Genomic DNA, 17,470 nt, shown 5'->3' on the forward strand with positions numbered 1-17,470 from the left:
CTCCAGATGTTGGGGCTTTGTCCCTAATTCCTATTTGGGGGGAAGCCTACAGAAAGAAAGCAGGAAAACTGTTTCTGTCCAACAGTAAATCTCTTCTTGATGTATTGAGATTTCATTGCTCCTCAGCTCCTTAATACCTTAGACTTGAAACTTTGGAAAAATCTTGGACTCCTTCCTGTCGCTATCCCACCACATCTAATCTTTTGACAGGTCTCGTACATACCTCCACTCTTTCCGTTCTCCCTGGTTCAGGCTTTCATCACATCTTGCCAGCACCGTTGCGGTGAGGAGTCTCCTAGGTGTCACCAGTCTGACTCTTCCTTCTCCAGTGATCCTACACTAGCATTAGATCCACTGAAATGGGTCAGCAAAGGAAGTGCAAACCACCTGCTCAGCCTGGCATTCAGACTGTCCTGACAGAAGTAGCCTATTTCATATATGTTTTATATATTTTTTCAATCATTCTATGATAGCTAAAATAATTTAAATTCTAAACTAAATATACTTTTCTTTATTTTTAAAAAATGTATGCACAATAATTGTGGGGAAAAAAATACTGAGAATATAGATGTTTGTTTCAGTTAACTGATGTAGTTTAGTTAATTGTTGGGTTGGACAGTGATTATTCCATGAGAGAAGAATCAGTGATCTTGATGAAATATTTTCTTCTTTTGTCTTTGGGTAAAATAAACAATTTATTTTTAAGTTTTTTGATATAGCTAAAATTCATATTGAAAAATCCTTTTAAATGATTGTAATTAAAAATATCACCAATCATGTCATCTCTTCACTTTTATTTTTGCATATTACCTTCTATATGCATATACTTTAAGTTGTAATCATAATATACATTCTGTTTTGTGTCTTATTTTGTTAAATTTAATATCATAAATATTTCCGTATTTCCATGATTCTGCAAAATCTTCAATATTTTGTATTTTAATGGCCATAAAATCTTTGGTAGGTGTGCCTTAGTATATTAAATCATCCTCACTAACACTATACATGCTGCAAATAACTTTGTGTGTGTATGTATGTTTGTTTCTTTTGAATTATTTCCTTAGAATAAATTCTCAGAAGTGAGATTTTGAAGTAAAAGTGGCATTGCTAAATTTTACTGTTTATTTCCCTAAAAGTTGGGCATATATGTATAAGCCAAATATCTTTGTTTTGTTTGATTTTACAAGCAGTACAGGTACAAAGACATTAGGTGAAAGTTTGGTTTCTGCTTCCTTGGCTGCTTAACATGTTGAAGACCCTTTAAACCATCAGAGCTCGTAGAGGCTTTACTTCCCCTAATAATATACCTACTAGATAAGAGAAAAATACCATCATGAACTTAAAGAAATTACTGTTTTCATTGATATTGTCAAACAGACAAGTCCTCTTTGCTTTCTAAAGGACTGCTTTTCAACTGATATGTACTAGTATGGCCATGTTGGTTGTTAAATGTTGAAGTACATCCTTAATGGTTGGTAAAGAGCTCATGCTGTAAGCAATCTGGATACCCCACCACAGCCTGGTCTCTCTCCCAGGAACTCTAACCCTACATCTCCCCACAATCCAACAGTTAAAAAGTGATCCCCAGGCATGGAAGGAGGCTTTAAAGACCTTATTTCTTTACTACTTTCCATTCATCCTGATTACTGGTGCCCAGGCCATGCCCGTTGTTTAATAACTTTGACTATCACCCTGACTTTCTGACTGTTCCATAAATCATTACTATTTTAACAGTGTTTGTGTCCTGCCAACTAGAGTATCAAATGACTCTAGCTCACCTGCCATTGTTTATCTGTGTAGAACCAAAATTTAGAGGTTTGTTATTTTCTGAATAACCCAGAATACCATCATACTGTAACTCTAATAGTCTCCTAAACCACACTGCTTTTTTTCTTTGTTTCTCTCGATGTTGATGGTTTGGTCTAAGCTCTGTGTTCTCTCATTATTCCTTCCAGTTCGCTTTGCGCCTTACAGGCCTCCAGATATCTCCCTGAAGCCTCTGCTCTTTGAAGTGCCCAGCATCACTACAGAGTCAGTGTTTGTTGGCCGGGATTGGGTTTTCCACGAAATAGATGCTCAACTTCAAAGTTCCAATGCCAGCGTGAACCAAGGAGTAGTGATTGTGGGAAACATTGGGTTCGGCAAAACTGCCATCATCTCCAGACTGGTGGCCCTCAGCTGCCATGGTACCCGGATGAGACAGATTGCCTCAGACAGCCCCCATGCCTCCCCAAAACGTACGTATTCCTTTTTGAAGAACTCCCTGCTTCGTTGCTCTGAAATTTCTTCTGTTGTATTTATGTTAAGTTTCATGTCCTTTTATTTCCTTATCTACAAAACTTGACTTGCATGTGAGGACCATTAATTCAGAGTTGAGGGAAAGAATGTAATACTCTGTTTATATTTAACGCACATATCCAACAATCACGTAAGTGTAACTGAAAAAACCTTTCTCTCAGAATAAATTTATTCCTCTTTCCTACTGGCTGACTGTCTAGTCTGTCTTTTGGATAATGACTACTACAGTTGCTTATAAAAGCTGTTTGCATCCATCACTGTTAGCTTTTGCTCAGTCTGTACCCATGTCTTCTTGTTACATGCCATCACAGTCTGTTTGCGGCCTTCATTTCCTTGCTATTGATGTCAGTATTGTACTGCTTAGGCTTGAACTTCATTGTGTCCTTGAAGGGTTTCTCCTGATTCCTTGTAAAAAAGATCCTGAGATTTCATATATATTCGTGCTTCTTTCATCACTGGCAGGGCACAGCTTAATGATCACCACCAGGACCTTGTTTATATATTTTTAAAATACTCATGGTCCTTAGTACCAGGCAATCTCTAAAAGCTTAGCAAACATTAATTTATCCAATCCTCTTGTCAACTCAGTGAGGTAGTTCCCTTTATCTTCATTTCACAAATAAGTGATCTGAGGCCCAGAAAGGTTAAGTAAGCCCCCCAAGTTTCATAGTCAGTAAAGGGTGAAACTTGAATTTGAGCCTACGCAGTCTGGCTTTAGAGGCCATTCTCTTATCCATTGTGCTATACTGCCTCTCCTTATTGGAAAAACTCACTTGAGTAAAGAGATAAAAGGAACTGTATAGATGTTCTTCCTATGTGCACTATGTATAAAACCAGTCTACCTGGCTTGTGTTAGTTATAAGAAAACAAAAAAACAGAAACTATTGCTCTGCTAGTCCAAATAAGTAATCCAGCTCACCACACATTTTCAGATAGCACCCACTAGAAATGAGTTGTTTGAGATCATAGTAGTTACAGAGTTCAGCACAGTGCTAGAAACTCAACAGAAACTCAGTGAACACCCTGGCTTCTTGTTGAAATTAATTGGTAATCTCATGTCATTAGGTAGGCAGACTGCTTCTGGTAAACGTATGCATATATAACATGTAGAAGAAGAATTAGTATCTAGAAAGAAAATTGGTTGAATCAAGAGTCCCTGTTTATCAGGATATGGTAAGAATTGGTATGAAAGAATTCTTTTCTTAAGAGCAGTATCATGCTTAGTTTCTACATGAAGCTTTTCAGAAGTATATTGGCATAGTGTTATGGGAGTCGAGAGCCCAGAGTTTGAGCCCCAACACTCAAACTAACTATACTTTGTAACCTTGAGAATTTTACATTGTCTTTAAACCTCTTTTCTCATCTGTAAAATGAGGAAGTGGGACTAGATGATCTTTAAAATTTGTTTCTGTGCTTAAAATTCTATGATTCTAAGAACACCTTCATGGTTGAAAGTAATTTTCTACACCTATTCCAGTATTTTCCTTTGAGTGCTTATATATCACACCAAACTACTTCTTATCTGAGTAATCCAAGAGGTTAACTATTTGAGTGTGTCAGAAAGAAAACCAGATAGCTATTAGTCTCTCTGGCTTGTCTGTATATCACTGTTGCAGACAACAGAATGGTAGAATCATGCATGACAGAGGATAAATCCCAAGGGTAAGAAGAACTGCTTTCTCAGAAAGCAAAGGTACCTAGAGGCCCCCCCTCTGAGCCTGGGAGAACAACAGTTAATAGAAAACAGCCCATGTGCTCTCCAAAGCACAGGGTTTTTTGAAGGTATTTCATTAAGTTATTCTCTAACATACATTGCCTTTTATCTCCAGAGAAACTCTGAAAATACCTAGATACTCTCATTCGTGAGGTAAACGTCCATATGTTGAGACTGTAGATTTGGCCTGATAGTTAACTTTCAAAACTTGAAAAGGTGTCAGAGGAGCTAGAGTGTGTAGTTATGCACTTATCAGAATTACAGAGAACCAGCAGTTGCCTTGGACAAAATAACGTTTTGTTGTAATCTGTTGAGGTCCAAATTACAGTCTACCTCTGCCATCTTTACCAAACCACTAGTCCTTAAAAAGGGTCAAGAATAAGTGACTGATATAGTGCAAGTTATTTTTCAGCATAGCTCTGTCACTATATGAGCCAGCACTGGAAATGTTACTAGCAGTAGCAGGATTTTTTTCATTAATGAGTAAGAATGATGTCTGTATAGAGAATTGGCTTAATTTTTTACAGAATTTAGTTTACGTTAAGCTTGAATAGGTTTATTTAGAATTTCACTGGCTTTCCTAACCCTGAGTCAGTGATACCAAGGATGTAGTTGTAGTAATAATGAAAACAAGTGGAAAATTATTAGAGCTCCCAATTTCCATGTCTGTATCACGTGTCGTTCTTTCTCCTGCCCCTGCCTCCTCCCTGCTGAGCAGCACTGCTGTGGAAGATGTGAGCAGTTTAGCCTGCAGTACTGCATTGCCTGGTTCTGTCCTTCCTCCACAGACATTCAGCCCCCAGTCCGCCCCCTCCTTGTCATTTCCCAGGGAAAGTGCAGAAGAGCTGTCAAGGCAGGCACTAGTCTGTCATCCTGCTTTCCACCTAAACCCTTCCCAAACCTGACTCCCACGTCAGTCTCCACCACCACCATCGTCACCCACCCCGCGACACACACACACACAAAGAACAAAAACATTTTGTGAAAATAGACCTGTTGTGTAATTCAGGCATTATTACATTAACTATAAGTGTACTCAGTGCGGTAGTTAGGGAAGCTCTGTTTAGTAGAAGACTATATTTTCCTATCACTAAAAGTCTCAGTGTAGTTATTATTTGAATTTGACATTTGCCAACAGCTGCCAAACCCTTAAACAGCTGTTAAGTAAGTAACCCCTACCCTACTCGTTTCGGAAGTCTGTTTTGCCAGTTTGCTATGCACACTGACTGCTGCCTGCCTATTAACTTTTATTTCTCCTGTTCTCTGAATGCCAAACAGAAAGTAAAGATATCCAAACAAAAAAGAAGGCATCTCTAAAAGAAAATGGCTAGAACACAGAGGGAAATCAGACAATAATTACCCACAAAATCAAATACCAGATAAAGGGGAATGGAGTGGGGAGAAGGAGTGAACAACAGAAATGAAACGGTGACACACAGTGACTGAACTTTACTGCAACTCACACATTTCTTCAGGTTTTTTCACTGCCATAGCCTGCACTTACTCTCCTACAATTATTCAGAACTCTATCCAGTGACCAGGGAATTTACTCTACCAGTTGGATGGAAGAAGTCTCAGTTCAGTCCTACTGATAGAGAGTTAAGTGGGGGCCACCTTCCCCTATTCCCCCACCCCTTTAATAGCTATTGTCCATCAAACAACAGTCTGTTTATTTTGGTACCCATTTTTAAAGTATGGTCTGTGTTCATAAATATAGTCTATAATTTCTAGTAGTAGGAAAGACATTTTCTAAATTACAAGAAAAAATGGAACTTTTTAAAAACTGCTTTAAACTACAATTCACATTCCATAAACTTCACTCATTTAAATTTTCAATTCAGTGTTTTTTAGTATATTTACAATTGTGCAGCAGTCACCATAATCAAATATTAGAACATTTTCGTTCCCCCTAAAAGAAATCCCATGCCCATTAGCAGTCAATCTCTGTTCTCCTCCTAATTCCCTACTTCCACCTGTAGGTAACCACTAATTTACCTTTTGTCCCTAAGGATTTTCCTATTTGGGGCATTTCATATAAACAGAATCATAGGTGGCTTCTTTGGGTGAGTCTAATATTCTCAAGGGTTATTTATATTATAGCATATATTGACATCTCATTTCTTTCTTTTGTCGAGTAGTATTTCATTGTATGGGTATACCACATTTTGTCCATTCATCAGTTGATGGTCATTTGGGTTGTTTCTGCTTTTTGGTTATTATGAATTTTGCTTCTCTGAACATTTGTGTACAAGTTTTTGTATAGATATATGTTTTTATTTCTCTTGGGTACATACCTAGGAGTAGAATTGCTGGATCGTAGAACAAATGAAATGTAACCAATCTTTCTTTGATTCAGAGTTTTACGATTATTTGACGCAAACTGTCTCATCTTTTTAATCCAGATGTGGATGCCAACAGAGAGCTGCCACTCACACAGCCACCTTCAGCCCACTCATCCATCACCAGTGGAAGCTGCCCAGGAACTCCAGAAATGCGCAGGCGGCAGGAGGAGGCTATGCGGAGACTAGCCTCTCAGGTACAATAGGATTCTCAGGTTGCAGGCATGCTAGTTCCATTTTAACATCAAGGGGGCAAAGGTAGGGAGACCCCTGGCAAAGTGAACAAAAATGTGTACAGATATACCATGAGAACCTGGAGAAAAGTTTCTTTCTTTGCTGTTCCTAGAAAAATACTTTATTATTATGGCATCTGAACCTTATTGTTGGAAAGGCCCTTAGAAATAACCAGAGTCCCATAATAAATAGATAAGGAAGTTGAGACTCAAAGAAGTTATACAGTTTACCCAAGATCACAGTATAAGTAATCAACAGTTTTTTGTTTTCATTCTTAGCTCAAAACTCTTCCTGTTATATTACACTGTGATTTTTTTTTTTATCTGTTTGGGTTTTAAATCTCTGTTTTTATCAAAGTAACATATGCATATAGTTTAGAAAATGAAATAATGCTCAAAGACTTATAATAAAAACCAGCAATTCGCTTGCTCTCCTCAACCCACTCTCTTCCCAAAGGCAGTCACTTCAACTCTTAGGGCTGTTTCTCTGATTTTTACCTCCATGTTCCTAAACAATACTCATATACTGCTATAACTTTTCTCATCTGTTTTACACATTATCTATTGCTTCTTATTATGGATGGTGAGAATTTTAGCTCTTCATCTTCCTTCCTTCCTCTAATATCTCAGTACAGTTATATCATGATTTTTGTCTGAATCTATATTGTAGTATTTTCAGCATTGATACTATATGCAAACACTGCAGAACCAAGGATAGCATTTCCTTCTTGAGCAATTTTGTTTTCCCTGGGGTTATGAAATGCCTCATTTTAAAATTTGCTCATTTTTCTTCACACCTATGGCTGTCATTCCATAACTCTTAATAGCCTTGTAAAATTCTTCTCAGTACAATTTTCCATCAGTTACATTGTTCCCCCCGGAGACATTCATCCTAGTACCCTCCATTGAGCTCAGTCTGGACCTAGGATGCTCTCTCAAGGCTTGCCACCTGGTTGTTATCCAGGAAACCCGTGTTCTCTTCTGTGTTTGATCCCATGTCATCTTCTTTCTTGATTTTATTCCTCATTTTGGTGAAGCACATCCTTCACTAGCTTCCTAAGAAATAGTACATAGGAGATAAGTTTTTCGAGACCTAGTGTTTCTAGAAGCATCTTTATTCTATTCTCATAGGTTACCATTTGTTCAACATAATATAATTCTAGGTTAAAAATTATTTTCCCTCAGACTTTTGAAGGCATTGCTCCATTGTCTTGAGCTTTCAATATTGCTATTAAATAATGTGGTACTATTCTTATTCCTAATTATTTATATATATCTTTTTTCTCTCCGGAAGCTTTTAGAATCTTCTTCCTTCCTTTCTTTCTTTCTTTCTTTCTTTTTTTTTTTGGTGAGGAAGATTGTCCCTGAGCTAAGATCTGTTGCCAGTCTTCCTCTTTTTTTTTTGTTTGGCTTGAGGAAGATTGTCCCTAAGCTAACATCTGTGCCAATCTTCCTCCATTTTGTATGTGGGACATTGCCACAGTATGGCTTGATGAGCAGTGTATAGGTCTGTGCCCGGGATCCAAATCTGTGAACCCCGGCTGCCAAAGGGGAGCACCTGAATTTAACCACTATGCCCTTGGGCCAACCCCTAGGATCTTCTTTTTATCACTATTGTTTTGGGGTCTTTTTTCATTTATTCTGTTGGTACCTAGCAAGCCCTGGAGATGTTCTTTGATTCTGGGAAATGCTTTTGTATTGTTTATTGATAATTCCCTCACCACTATTTCCTCTCTTCTCTTCTTCTACAACTTCTTTTAATCAAAAATTAGGTTTGCTGTACTGACACTCTAGTTTTCTTAACTTTTCTCTCCTGTTTTCTTTACTTTTGTTTGTCTATTTTGGTTTTTAATCCACCCTTAAGAATTTCCTTAATATTACTTCCCAGTCCTTTCACAAAAAAATTTTTGTGCCTGTCATAGTCTTAATTTCTAATAGCTGTTTCTTTTCCCCAGTTGTCCCCTTCTTTTCTGTAGCATCCTGTTCAATATGGATGCAGTATATTCTCTTATCTCTTACTTCATAGTTAGGTACTGAAAAACTCATGGGAAGCTTGTGTGTATAGAGAGCTTAACTATAGAGCATTAAGACAACCCACCATCTTTGTTGGAAATAGTCAAAAGTCAGGGTCCATAAGGTTTTTTTCTTGTGCTCTTCATCTTCTCTAGCAAAGAATCCACCAATCTCCTCCCTGGAGGGTCTCTGTTCTGGGTACCAGCATTCTGGAGCTAGGCAGGAGAAAGGGGCAGTTTCCACCGTTCACTATGCAGACTTTGACTTAAGTCCCTTGTTTCAGTCCTGCATCTGATCCCTACCTACTCTGTGTCTGGTGTCCCTAAGTCTAGATTCTCTCTAGTTTACTTTGTCTAGTGAATATAATTATTTTTCCTGTGGGTGCTGGGGAAGGTAGTCACCTGGCTGGGCAGGGTGGAGATAGATATCTAGGGATCTAACTACTCCTTATATAAACTTTGAATAATTTCTGTGTTGTCAGCTCTCTTCCTCACCCCCACCCTCCACAGAGCCTGGTGCTTCTAACTCCTACACTTCTCTGAGGTTTTACAGATGATTTGGCTTCTCCTGCTTTGTTACTACCTCCAGCAGGTGTTTGTTTCACCTTCTTCTGTTAAGTCATTTATGAATCCTACATTCACCTCCCATCTTTATATATTATAATCGGAGATTATAGCTAGATATCCTTATAGATGGATTTTGAATTCCTGTTTCTTTTTCTCCTTTTATTTTTGAGGATTTTCCAGAGAAGAATAGAGTGTAAAATGTCTGTCTCCAGTATTTAAAGAAGTCTCTTGTCATGGTTAATTAGTATTGAGAAACAGGGAGTCATCTAAAATATTATCAGCTTCTAATTTCTTTATCAAAATTGAGTTCAGCTCAGAGCCAGAAGCAGCATATTTCCCCGAACTACGTTTTTGATTGTCCCCACTCATTGGTGCACACTCATTTATCAGTGGGCTTCTGAAAACAGTCTGAGATTCCCCTCGTCTTCTTTGCTCAGTGCAACTTTAAAAGACGTCTCTGTTTTTTCCTAAATAATCCTCTGTAAACTGGCTGCATCCTCCTCCTTAGATAGAACAATCAGAATATATTACCTTAGAAATACACAAATGCTGAAGAGCTTGCATCATCACAGTCATTCATTTAAAACATATGTTTGGAATGCCTGGAGTACAAGACTGCAGTTAAAGCAGTGAACAAAACAGACACAACCCCTGCTGTTATGTAGCCATGTTCTCATGGTGGGAGAAGGCCAGTAAACAAATTATATAACATGTCACGCGGTAATGAATGCTGAAAAGAGCTTAGAGAATTAAGTCTCCCCGCATTGTCACTTCTCAGTCTGTCTCTTATTGAGAGAAAAAGTCCCAAGATGTTTATGTTTAATATTTTAAAAGTATTTCATATGTTGTTAGTAGGAAATTAGTGACTACACTTATATTTTAAATTCCATGATTGTATCTTCCTTAGGCAAAATATAAATATTTTTTGTACCTAGACATTGGATATTTTTAAGTTTGTATTAAACATTGTATAAGAAATGGCCCTTTAGATTAAAATTGATGTGTATGTTCAATATTTGGAAAAATGTTAAATACTGGAAGTAGGAAATTAGTGATTATTTACACTTAAGGAACATATTTTAAATTTTATGATTATTTCTTCCTTAAGTAAAGTATAATTAACATCTGTTTGCATCTAGAGATGGGATATTTTTAAATTGGTACTAAACATTGTATAAGAAATGATGTTCTTAGATTAAAATTGAATATTATCCAAGTAATCGTGCCACATATTGCAGTTTAGGTATACAGTTTGTGCTGTAGAAGCATAGAGCAGCAGCAGCCAGCAATCTTGTTTCTCATCTATAACAAATCAGTAAGCAGAAATTCTCTTCTCAGTAAGGTTTTCAAATCAGTACTTTGATGAAGTAAGCTAATACATGAGAATTAAAAGTGTCCTTGAAAAACCTCTTAATCTGATAGACAAAGTTCTTAGTGTCAATTCTTATATAACAGTGATTATCATTGGTATTTCATAGTATTCCTGCTGCTTCCTGTGCTGCTACTTAGTTGAGAACACTGAAGAGTTTTTGTCACCGCTTTAGAACAATTTTAGTTATTCAAGAAACACTTTCCACTTGAAGTAACAGATTTTGCTAGGTTGGCGTCCCTTACATATATTCCCAGTTAATATTACATATTTCTTCTGAAGTATAATCACAGGAGAGGGGCACAGAGATCTCATTAAGGGCCTTTCCTAGATACGTGAGTTTAACTCTAGCTTTTCCAGGCTTCGAATCTGTTACTACCAAGTGGTTATACATGCAGAATTCACCAGACAAGAAGAAGCCAGCTTCCATTTACTGAGGGCTTAATGTGTGTTGATTTCAGCACTATTTATATTTATTGTTTCGTTTCTTCATTCTTACCTTAACCCTGTGAGGTGGTCATTATTATCCCCATTTTACAGATAAGTAAACTGCTTCAATGATTAGTTTTTTCAGGGTCACGCTATTAGTAAATGGCAGATCTAGGATTCAGAGCTGGTATTCACCCCTCTGAGGTGAGTCCTGTTATTTTCCCCATTTTACAGATAAGAAAACAGAGGCTCTGAGGTGAAATAACTTGCTGAGATAAATAGTACATAAACAAACTGAGATTTAAACTGAGTCAGGCAGGTTCCAGAGCCCATGCTTTTAATCACTATACTATGCTGCCCCTCTAGTGTGACGGGAAGGATTTTTGTTTAGTATTCTTTTGGAAAATCTATCAATAATTGAATGTGGCTTTAAAGCAAGAAAATTATAATAAAGGAGCACCTTTCAGTCATTCTTTTTCAGAAAAGGGCTTCATGCAGCTAGAAGCTCCTGTCGCATTAGATAAGTTTTCACTGGCTTAGTCCTTAGACTAAGAAGCTAATATATCTGAAATAAGCTAATTAGAGAAACCAGCTAATTTTAACAAGTGACACAGAGATACAAAAAGCAAAGTTTTTTTTTCTCTAAGGAAATCTATGTAAGAAAAAGAAATGTCATCCTTGCCAAGAGACTAGTTCTGTACTAAATCAGGGGGATGTCAAATGATCATGGTTCCTGAAATTATTGCTGCTGCTGTTAAACCTGTCAGCCCCAAAGTAACCATTTCAGCAATCCTGTAATAGGAGCGCATTGAGCATGATATGGAGCCTTAAGAGACCCACACCCGCACATATACACAGAGGAAAAAAACAAAAAAACAACAGCAATGAAGTCTAAGATTTGATTTATGCTGCACTTGGCTATTTTTGAAAATATTTACATTTTAGGAGAAATGGGATCCTAACTAAATAACAACGTGTAGATGATGTTTTATAAAATTTGTGTAGGACATTTTTCCTCTAAAAATTAATACTGAAATTTTATAGTCAGACTCAAATTTCATCTACATTCAGGATGCTGAATATGGGAAACAACCTTGTTTGTTTGTCAATTTCAGTGTTTTTTTAATCTGTCTCTTCCACGAAAATGGGTCAGTGTTTAAATTGTTGTTCACCATTGTATCCCTCACTCTTAGCACAATGCCTGGTACATAAGTATTTGTTAAATGAATGAATAAACTGTAGTCTATTCTTTATACTGAAGCGTGAGTAATCTTTCTAAATCATATATTATTTTTTGCTACTTAAAACCTGTAAATGCTCCTCATTCTCTTGAATGAAATTCAAACTCCCTTCTTAGAACATCACATAAACTGTAATAAAAAGGCCTTTACTTTTTAAATCTAGCCCAGGGTTTCTCAGCCTCAGCACTATTGACATTTTGAGCCAGATAATTCTTTGTTTGTGTGGCTGTCCTGTTTATTGTAGGATGTTTAGAAGCATCCTTGGTCTCTACTCACTACCCAGTAGCACTCCTCCAACCCATAGTTGTGATGACCAAAAATGCCTCCAGACATTGCCACATGTCCCCTGGGGATCAAAGCCACCCCCAGTTGAAAACCACTGTTCTGTCTTAGCTCCCACCATTCTCCACTCACTCACACTCTAGCCACAGTAAAATTAATTTCAATTCCTTGAAAGCGTAAAGCTGTATCTTGCCTGAGGGCCTTTGTATGCACTGTTTTCCTCTGCCTGGAACACTACCATCCTCAGTTCACTCCTCCTCAACCTTCAGATCTCAGCTTAAATATTACTTCTTCTAAGAAGCCTTCTCTGGCTCTCCTAAGTTACTTACTTAGATGACCCATCTGTAGGTTGTCCCAGCACCTTATATTTCCTCCCTCATAGTGCTTTTTTTCCAGTTTCATTGAGACGTAGTTGACATATAACATTATATTAAAGATGTACAATGTAATGGCTTGGTATGTGTATATATTGTGAAATGATTACCACAGTAAGTTTAGTTAACATACATCACCTCACGTAGTTAGGAAATTTTTTCTTATGATGAGAACTTCTAAGATCTACTTAGCCACTTTCAAATATACAATAGTTTGTTGTTAACTATAGACACTGTGACATTACATCCCCAGAACTTATCTTATAACTGGCAGTTTCTACCTTTGGGCCACCTTCACCCATTTCTTCCACCCTTCAACCCCCTCAACTTTGACAACCACCAATCTTTTCTTTGATTCTATGAGTTCAGTTTCTTTAGATTCCAGATATAAGTAAGGTCATACAGTATTTGTCTTTCTCTATCTGACTTATTTCATTTAGCATAATGCCCTCAAGGTCCATCCATGCTGTCACAAATGGCAAGATTTCCTTCTATTTATGGCTGAATAGTATTCCATTGTGTATATGTACCACATTTTCTTTATCCATTCATCCATTGATGGACACATTGGAATTTAACTGATACAAATGCCAGTCATTATGTAAATTAAATTTTTGTGTCCAAATGAATTTCAGATATTCAAAGCTGCCCTTTTTTTTTGTGACATTAGCTTAATCCTGTCACAGACTATTCATTTGAGGTAGAAAATGATCTTTGGAGAGTGCAGGCCTTAGACTTTTAATACAAGCCTGACAGATTTGCTGCCAGCCAGTCATTTGATTAGGGCCTTTGATGAGAATTATCCTTAGTTTTATCATTTCTTGTGTACAGCATTAATTCAAAAGCTTTTTATACCCAAGGCTATACTGACCTCTACTCTTCTTTTGTCGGTATAGCCTACAAACCTGCTCTTTTCACAGAAGTAATCTGAAATTTACTCACTGTCTTCTTCAAAGAATTAATACAGTTCTGATCACATCAAACATATTTTGGATAAAATTGTTTTAATAAAGAGTTTAAGCATTTAACGTAAGAAAAACTTGAGATGGAAAAAAATTACTAATATAAGAAAGACATAGCTGAAAATGAAATTTCAGCAAGTCATTTTGAGAGACAAGCATTCACCAAGGATAAAGGTTTTATCTGCTGATTTATTGGGGGTGGACTAATTCTGAACCATTTCCAAGAAGTTGGAATAATAATGACTAAGTATGGGTGGCCATGATGACTTCCTCAGAGCTGTAGAGAGTGATCTAATATCTATCACTGAACACTGGTACATTGAGAGACTCGAAGAAAAAGCTACATTCCCAGGCTTAGTTCCTATTTTTATACATAGGGAAAGTTGTAGATAATGTCAACAGACACTTTGAGGAAAGTACAAAATGTTTTTGACAGATTGTATGTAATATACATTTATAACTTCTATATAACACATATATTATATAAGTACTTTGAAATGTCTAGTAAATACCTCTTATGAGCCACAGTGCTAATGTCATGAAGAAGTTGAATGGTCTTTCTGCCTAATTTCTGTAAAAGAATTGAGACTTTATTTTGAAATACCAAAGAAATACCTAAAAGAAAGAAAGGCAGCTACAGAAGGGGCAACTTTAGCATTGACCTTTGTTAGATAAAACCTCATTCAGCCAAGAGCACAAATGATTTTTAATGAAATCAGTGAAAGAACCTTCTTTCTAAATTTCAGAATATTTATCTTCAAACTTATATCCCATTACTTTAGATAAAGGGTAAGCTATAGCTGATTTATTCAGCAGTGCTTCGCCTCGATATGTGAAATCGATTGAGGTAAAATATGAAAATTCACATTGATTCAGAGGTTTGCTGTTTGCTCTTTTTAAATTGGAGATTTATATCCATGTGGACATAACCACTGACATTCACTGTTCATTGAGAGGACAGATCAATTGCTGCCAAGTTTTCTCTTTGGGTTCCTTACACTGTGCTTAAGATAGGTAATAAAGCAATGACCAATCTATCTAAAGAAAAGAATGGAGATTTTTTAAACACAGTTTCTCATTTCCAGTTCCATATTATACTCTGACACCATTGCTTCACTCACAAGCAACGTGAGTTACATGTGTACTATCCTCAGCTTTGTATGTATACTAACATTTCCTGTATCATTCAATTTTTTTTATGTTTAATGAGAAAGATTTCAGGTGTTTAAAAAAAAGTGACATTTCCAGCATTTGTTAAAGAGCTAGGATGACCATACCTGTAGAGTAGGAGTCTTTTCAAAAGGGTATTCAGAAAATAATTAATGATAATTCTTAAATCTGAATTATTTCATTTTTTATCGTGCTGCTTATAAAACAATTATAATTTAAAAAGTGATGACTTGGAACCAGTCCTATACCCCAGTGGTTAAGGTTCTGTACACTCTACTTCAGCAGCCCAGGTTTCAGGGTTCAGATCCTGGGCGCGGACCTCCTCTACTCATTAGCCATGCTGTGGAGGCATCACATATACAAACAATAGAGGGAGATTGGCACAGATATTAGCTCAGGGCAAATCTTCCTCACCAAAAAAAAGTGATGACTTGAGGCCAGCATGTTGGTGTAGTGGTCTGCTTGGGCGTCCTGGGGTTTGTGGTATCAGATCCCAAGCGTGAACCTACACACCACTCATCAAGCCATGCTGTGGCAGCATCCCACATGCAAAATAGAGGAAGATTAGCACAGATGTTGGCTCAGGGACAATCTTTCTCAGGCAAAAAAGAGGAAGATTGGCAATAGATGTTAGCTCAGGACCAATCTTCCTCACCAAAAAAAGGAGGGGGATGACTTATAAAAAGCATATGTGTTTGTTGTGACTAACATGTTTTTTCTCTGATTATTTTATTCCTAATGCTTTGTTATAAGATCAGACTTTCTATACTGCTCCATGCTGAATAAATATTAGAGAGATTAATGTAAATCTTTATTCTCAGACTTGCTTCCTATTTTTTATAATCCAGAGAGAAAACTCAATTTGTATTTATAAATTTTAACTGTGAATTTTGATATGGTATGTATATAATAGAAATATTGTATCAAATTTCTGATCTTAGTTCGGGCAGTTTCTGAGTTAGCACCTTTTATTTTTGCTTGAAAAAGTTGAGGAATGGGGAGACAGAAGACAATGTTAGAGAATGATTATATAATAACATGGCTATTGTTCTTGCTACTGATAAACCTGTCTGCATTCTCATCTTTCTTTTGAAGGTGGTTGCCTATCACTATTGCCAAGCGGATAATGCCTACACCTGCCTGGTACCAGAATTTGTCCACAACGTTGCTGCCCTGCTCTGCCGCTCGCCTCAGCTGGCAGCCTATCGGGAGCAGCTTCTTCGGGAGCCTCACCTACAAAGCATGCTGAGCCTTCGGTCCTGTGTTCAAGACCCCATGGCCTCCTTCCGGAGGGGAGTCCTGGAGCCCCTGGAGAATCTCCACAAAGGTACAGATGAGGTGCAAAGAAAGTGAAAGGTGGAGGCTTTGGAGCCCAGGTTCACCTGGGGCATGCTATAGAAATGATTATTTTTATCACATTGCCGAAACTAAATGTTCCATAGCTGATGTCCTACAGGATACAGTAACAGATAAAAGATTTTACTTGAAAAATAAAAATTTCAGCAGGAATAGCCACTTCCTCCTTTTATTATAAAAATTCTCACTCTCATTTCCAGATATAATGCATTTTTCTTGTACTGAAGATAGTAGAGCTTCCAGTCCTTTCTGTAGAGTTCGAATAAATCAGTAAAACCATAGCTCTAACTCAGTGTTGTGTAGTTTCTATGTGTAGAATCAGTCTTTGTGTTTGATTTTTTTTTCTGCTTTTTCTCCCCAAATCCCCGCAGTATATATAGTTGTATTTTTTTTAGTTGTGGGTCCTTCCAGTTGTGGCATGTGGGACGCCGCCTCAACATGGCCTGATGAGCGGTGCCATGTCCGCGCCCAGGATCCGAACCATACGTTTGATATTTTTTATTACTCCACAGTTTAGGTAAAATGAAACGGCATCTGTAGTTGTACAACTCTGTGTATATACTAAAAATCATTTAATTGTCCACTAAAAGGTATTTAAAAGGTATAAAGATATTTTTTTTAAGTGGGGAAAAAGTGAAATTGAATCCACCTCCCTCTCATGCTCATACCTTTTCTCCCTTTTTTCCTCTGGAACTCTGGTGTTGGCTGTGCCCTCAGTACAACCGTCTCCTCCTTCACCCATCTCTGCCCCATCCTTTTAGTAATGTTTTGTCAATGCTGGAAGCCAAAGAAAAGGATTTGAGTAAGCGTGAGATTCCTGAGCAACCCTGTTTATTCCTGAGAGACTTATATACCTTTCTCAAGGGTTTCAGAGGTACTCATAAGAAAAGATGATTATAATTTCTATTCTCCTGGCCACCGTCTTCTGTTATTTCAAGCTCCGTGCTAGTTAATTGGATGTCAAAGTTTCTCTTCTCAACTCTGATGACCTCTGTCTATACCTCTCCCACATATTAGCTTTACCTTACCCTAGACTTTTTTAAACCTTGGAATTTCTCCACACCTCATATATCACTTATATTAATAGATGACTTCTAAGTAATTCCTTCAAAGGAAAAGAATCT

General features: G+C 37.2%; 1 protein-coding gene across 9 annotated transcripts in view; it reads left to right on the plus strand.

The window, feature by feature from the left end:
- The window catches only part of TANC2 (tetratricopeptide repeat, ankyrin repeat and coiled-coil containing 2), a 388,431-nt gene that overhangs the window by 297,945 nt on the left and 73,016 nt on the right, over nucleotides 1-17,470 (plus strand). For all 9 annotated transcript variants that reach the window (XM_046676045.1, XM_046676044.1, XM_046676048.1 and 6 more), the window contains 3 exons: nucleotides 1,956-2,237; nucleotides 6,415-6,548; nucleotides 16,086-16,317. In XM_046676045.1, coding sequence (XP_046532001.1) covers nucleotides 1,956-2,237; nucleotides 6,415-6,548; nucleotides 16,086-16,317 — 648 coding nt within the window. The remainder of the gene's footprint in view (nucleotides 1-1,955; nucleotides 2,238-6,414; nucleotides 6,549-16,085; nucleotides 16,318-17,470) is intronic.

Source organism: Equus quagga, chromosome 11, assembly GCF_021613505.1.
Source record: "Equus quagga isolate Etosha38 chromosome 11, UCLA_HA_Equagga_1.0, whole genome shotgun sequence".
Lineage (NCBI taxonomy): Eukaryota > Metazoa > Chordata > Mammalia > Perissodactyla > Equidae > Equus > Equus quagga.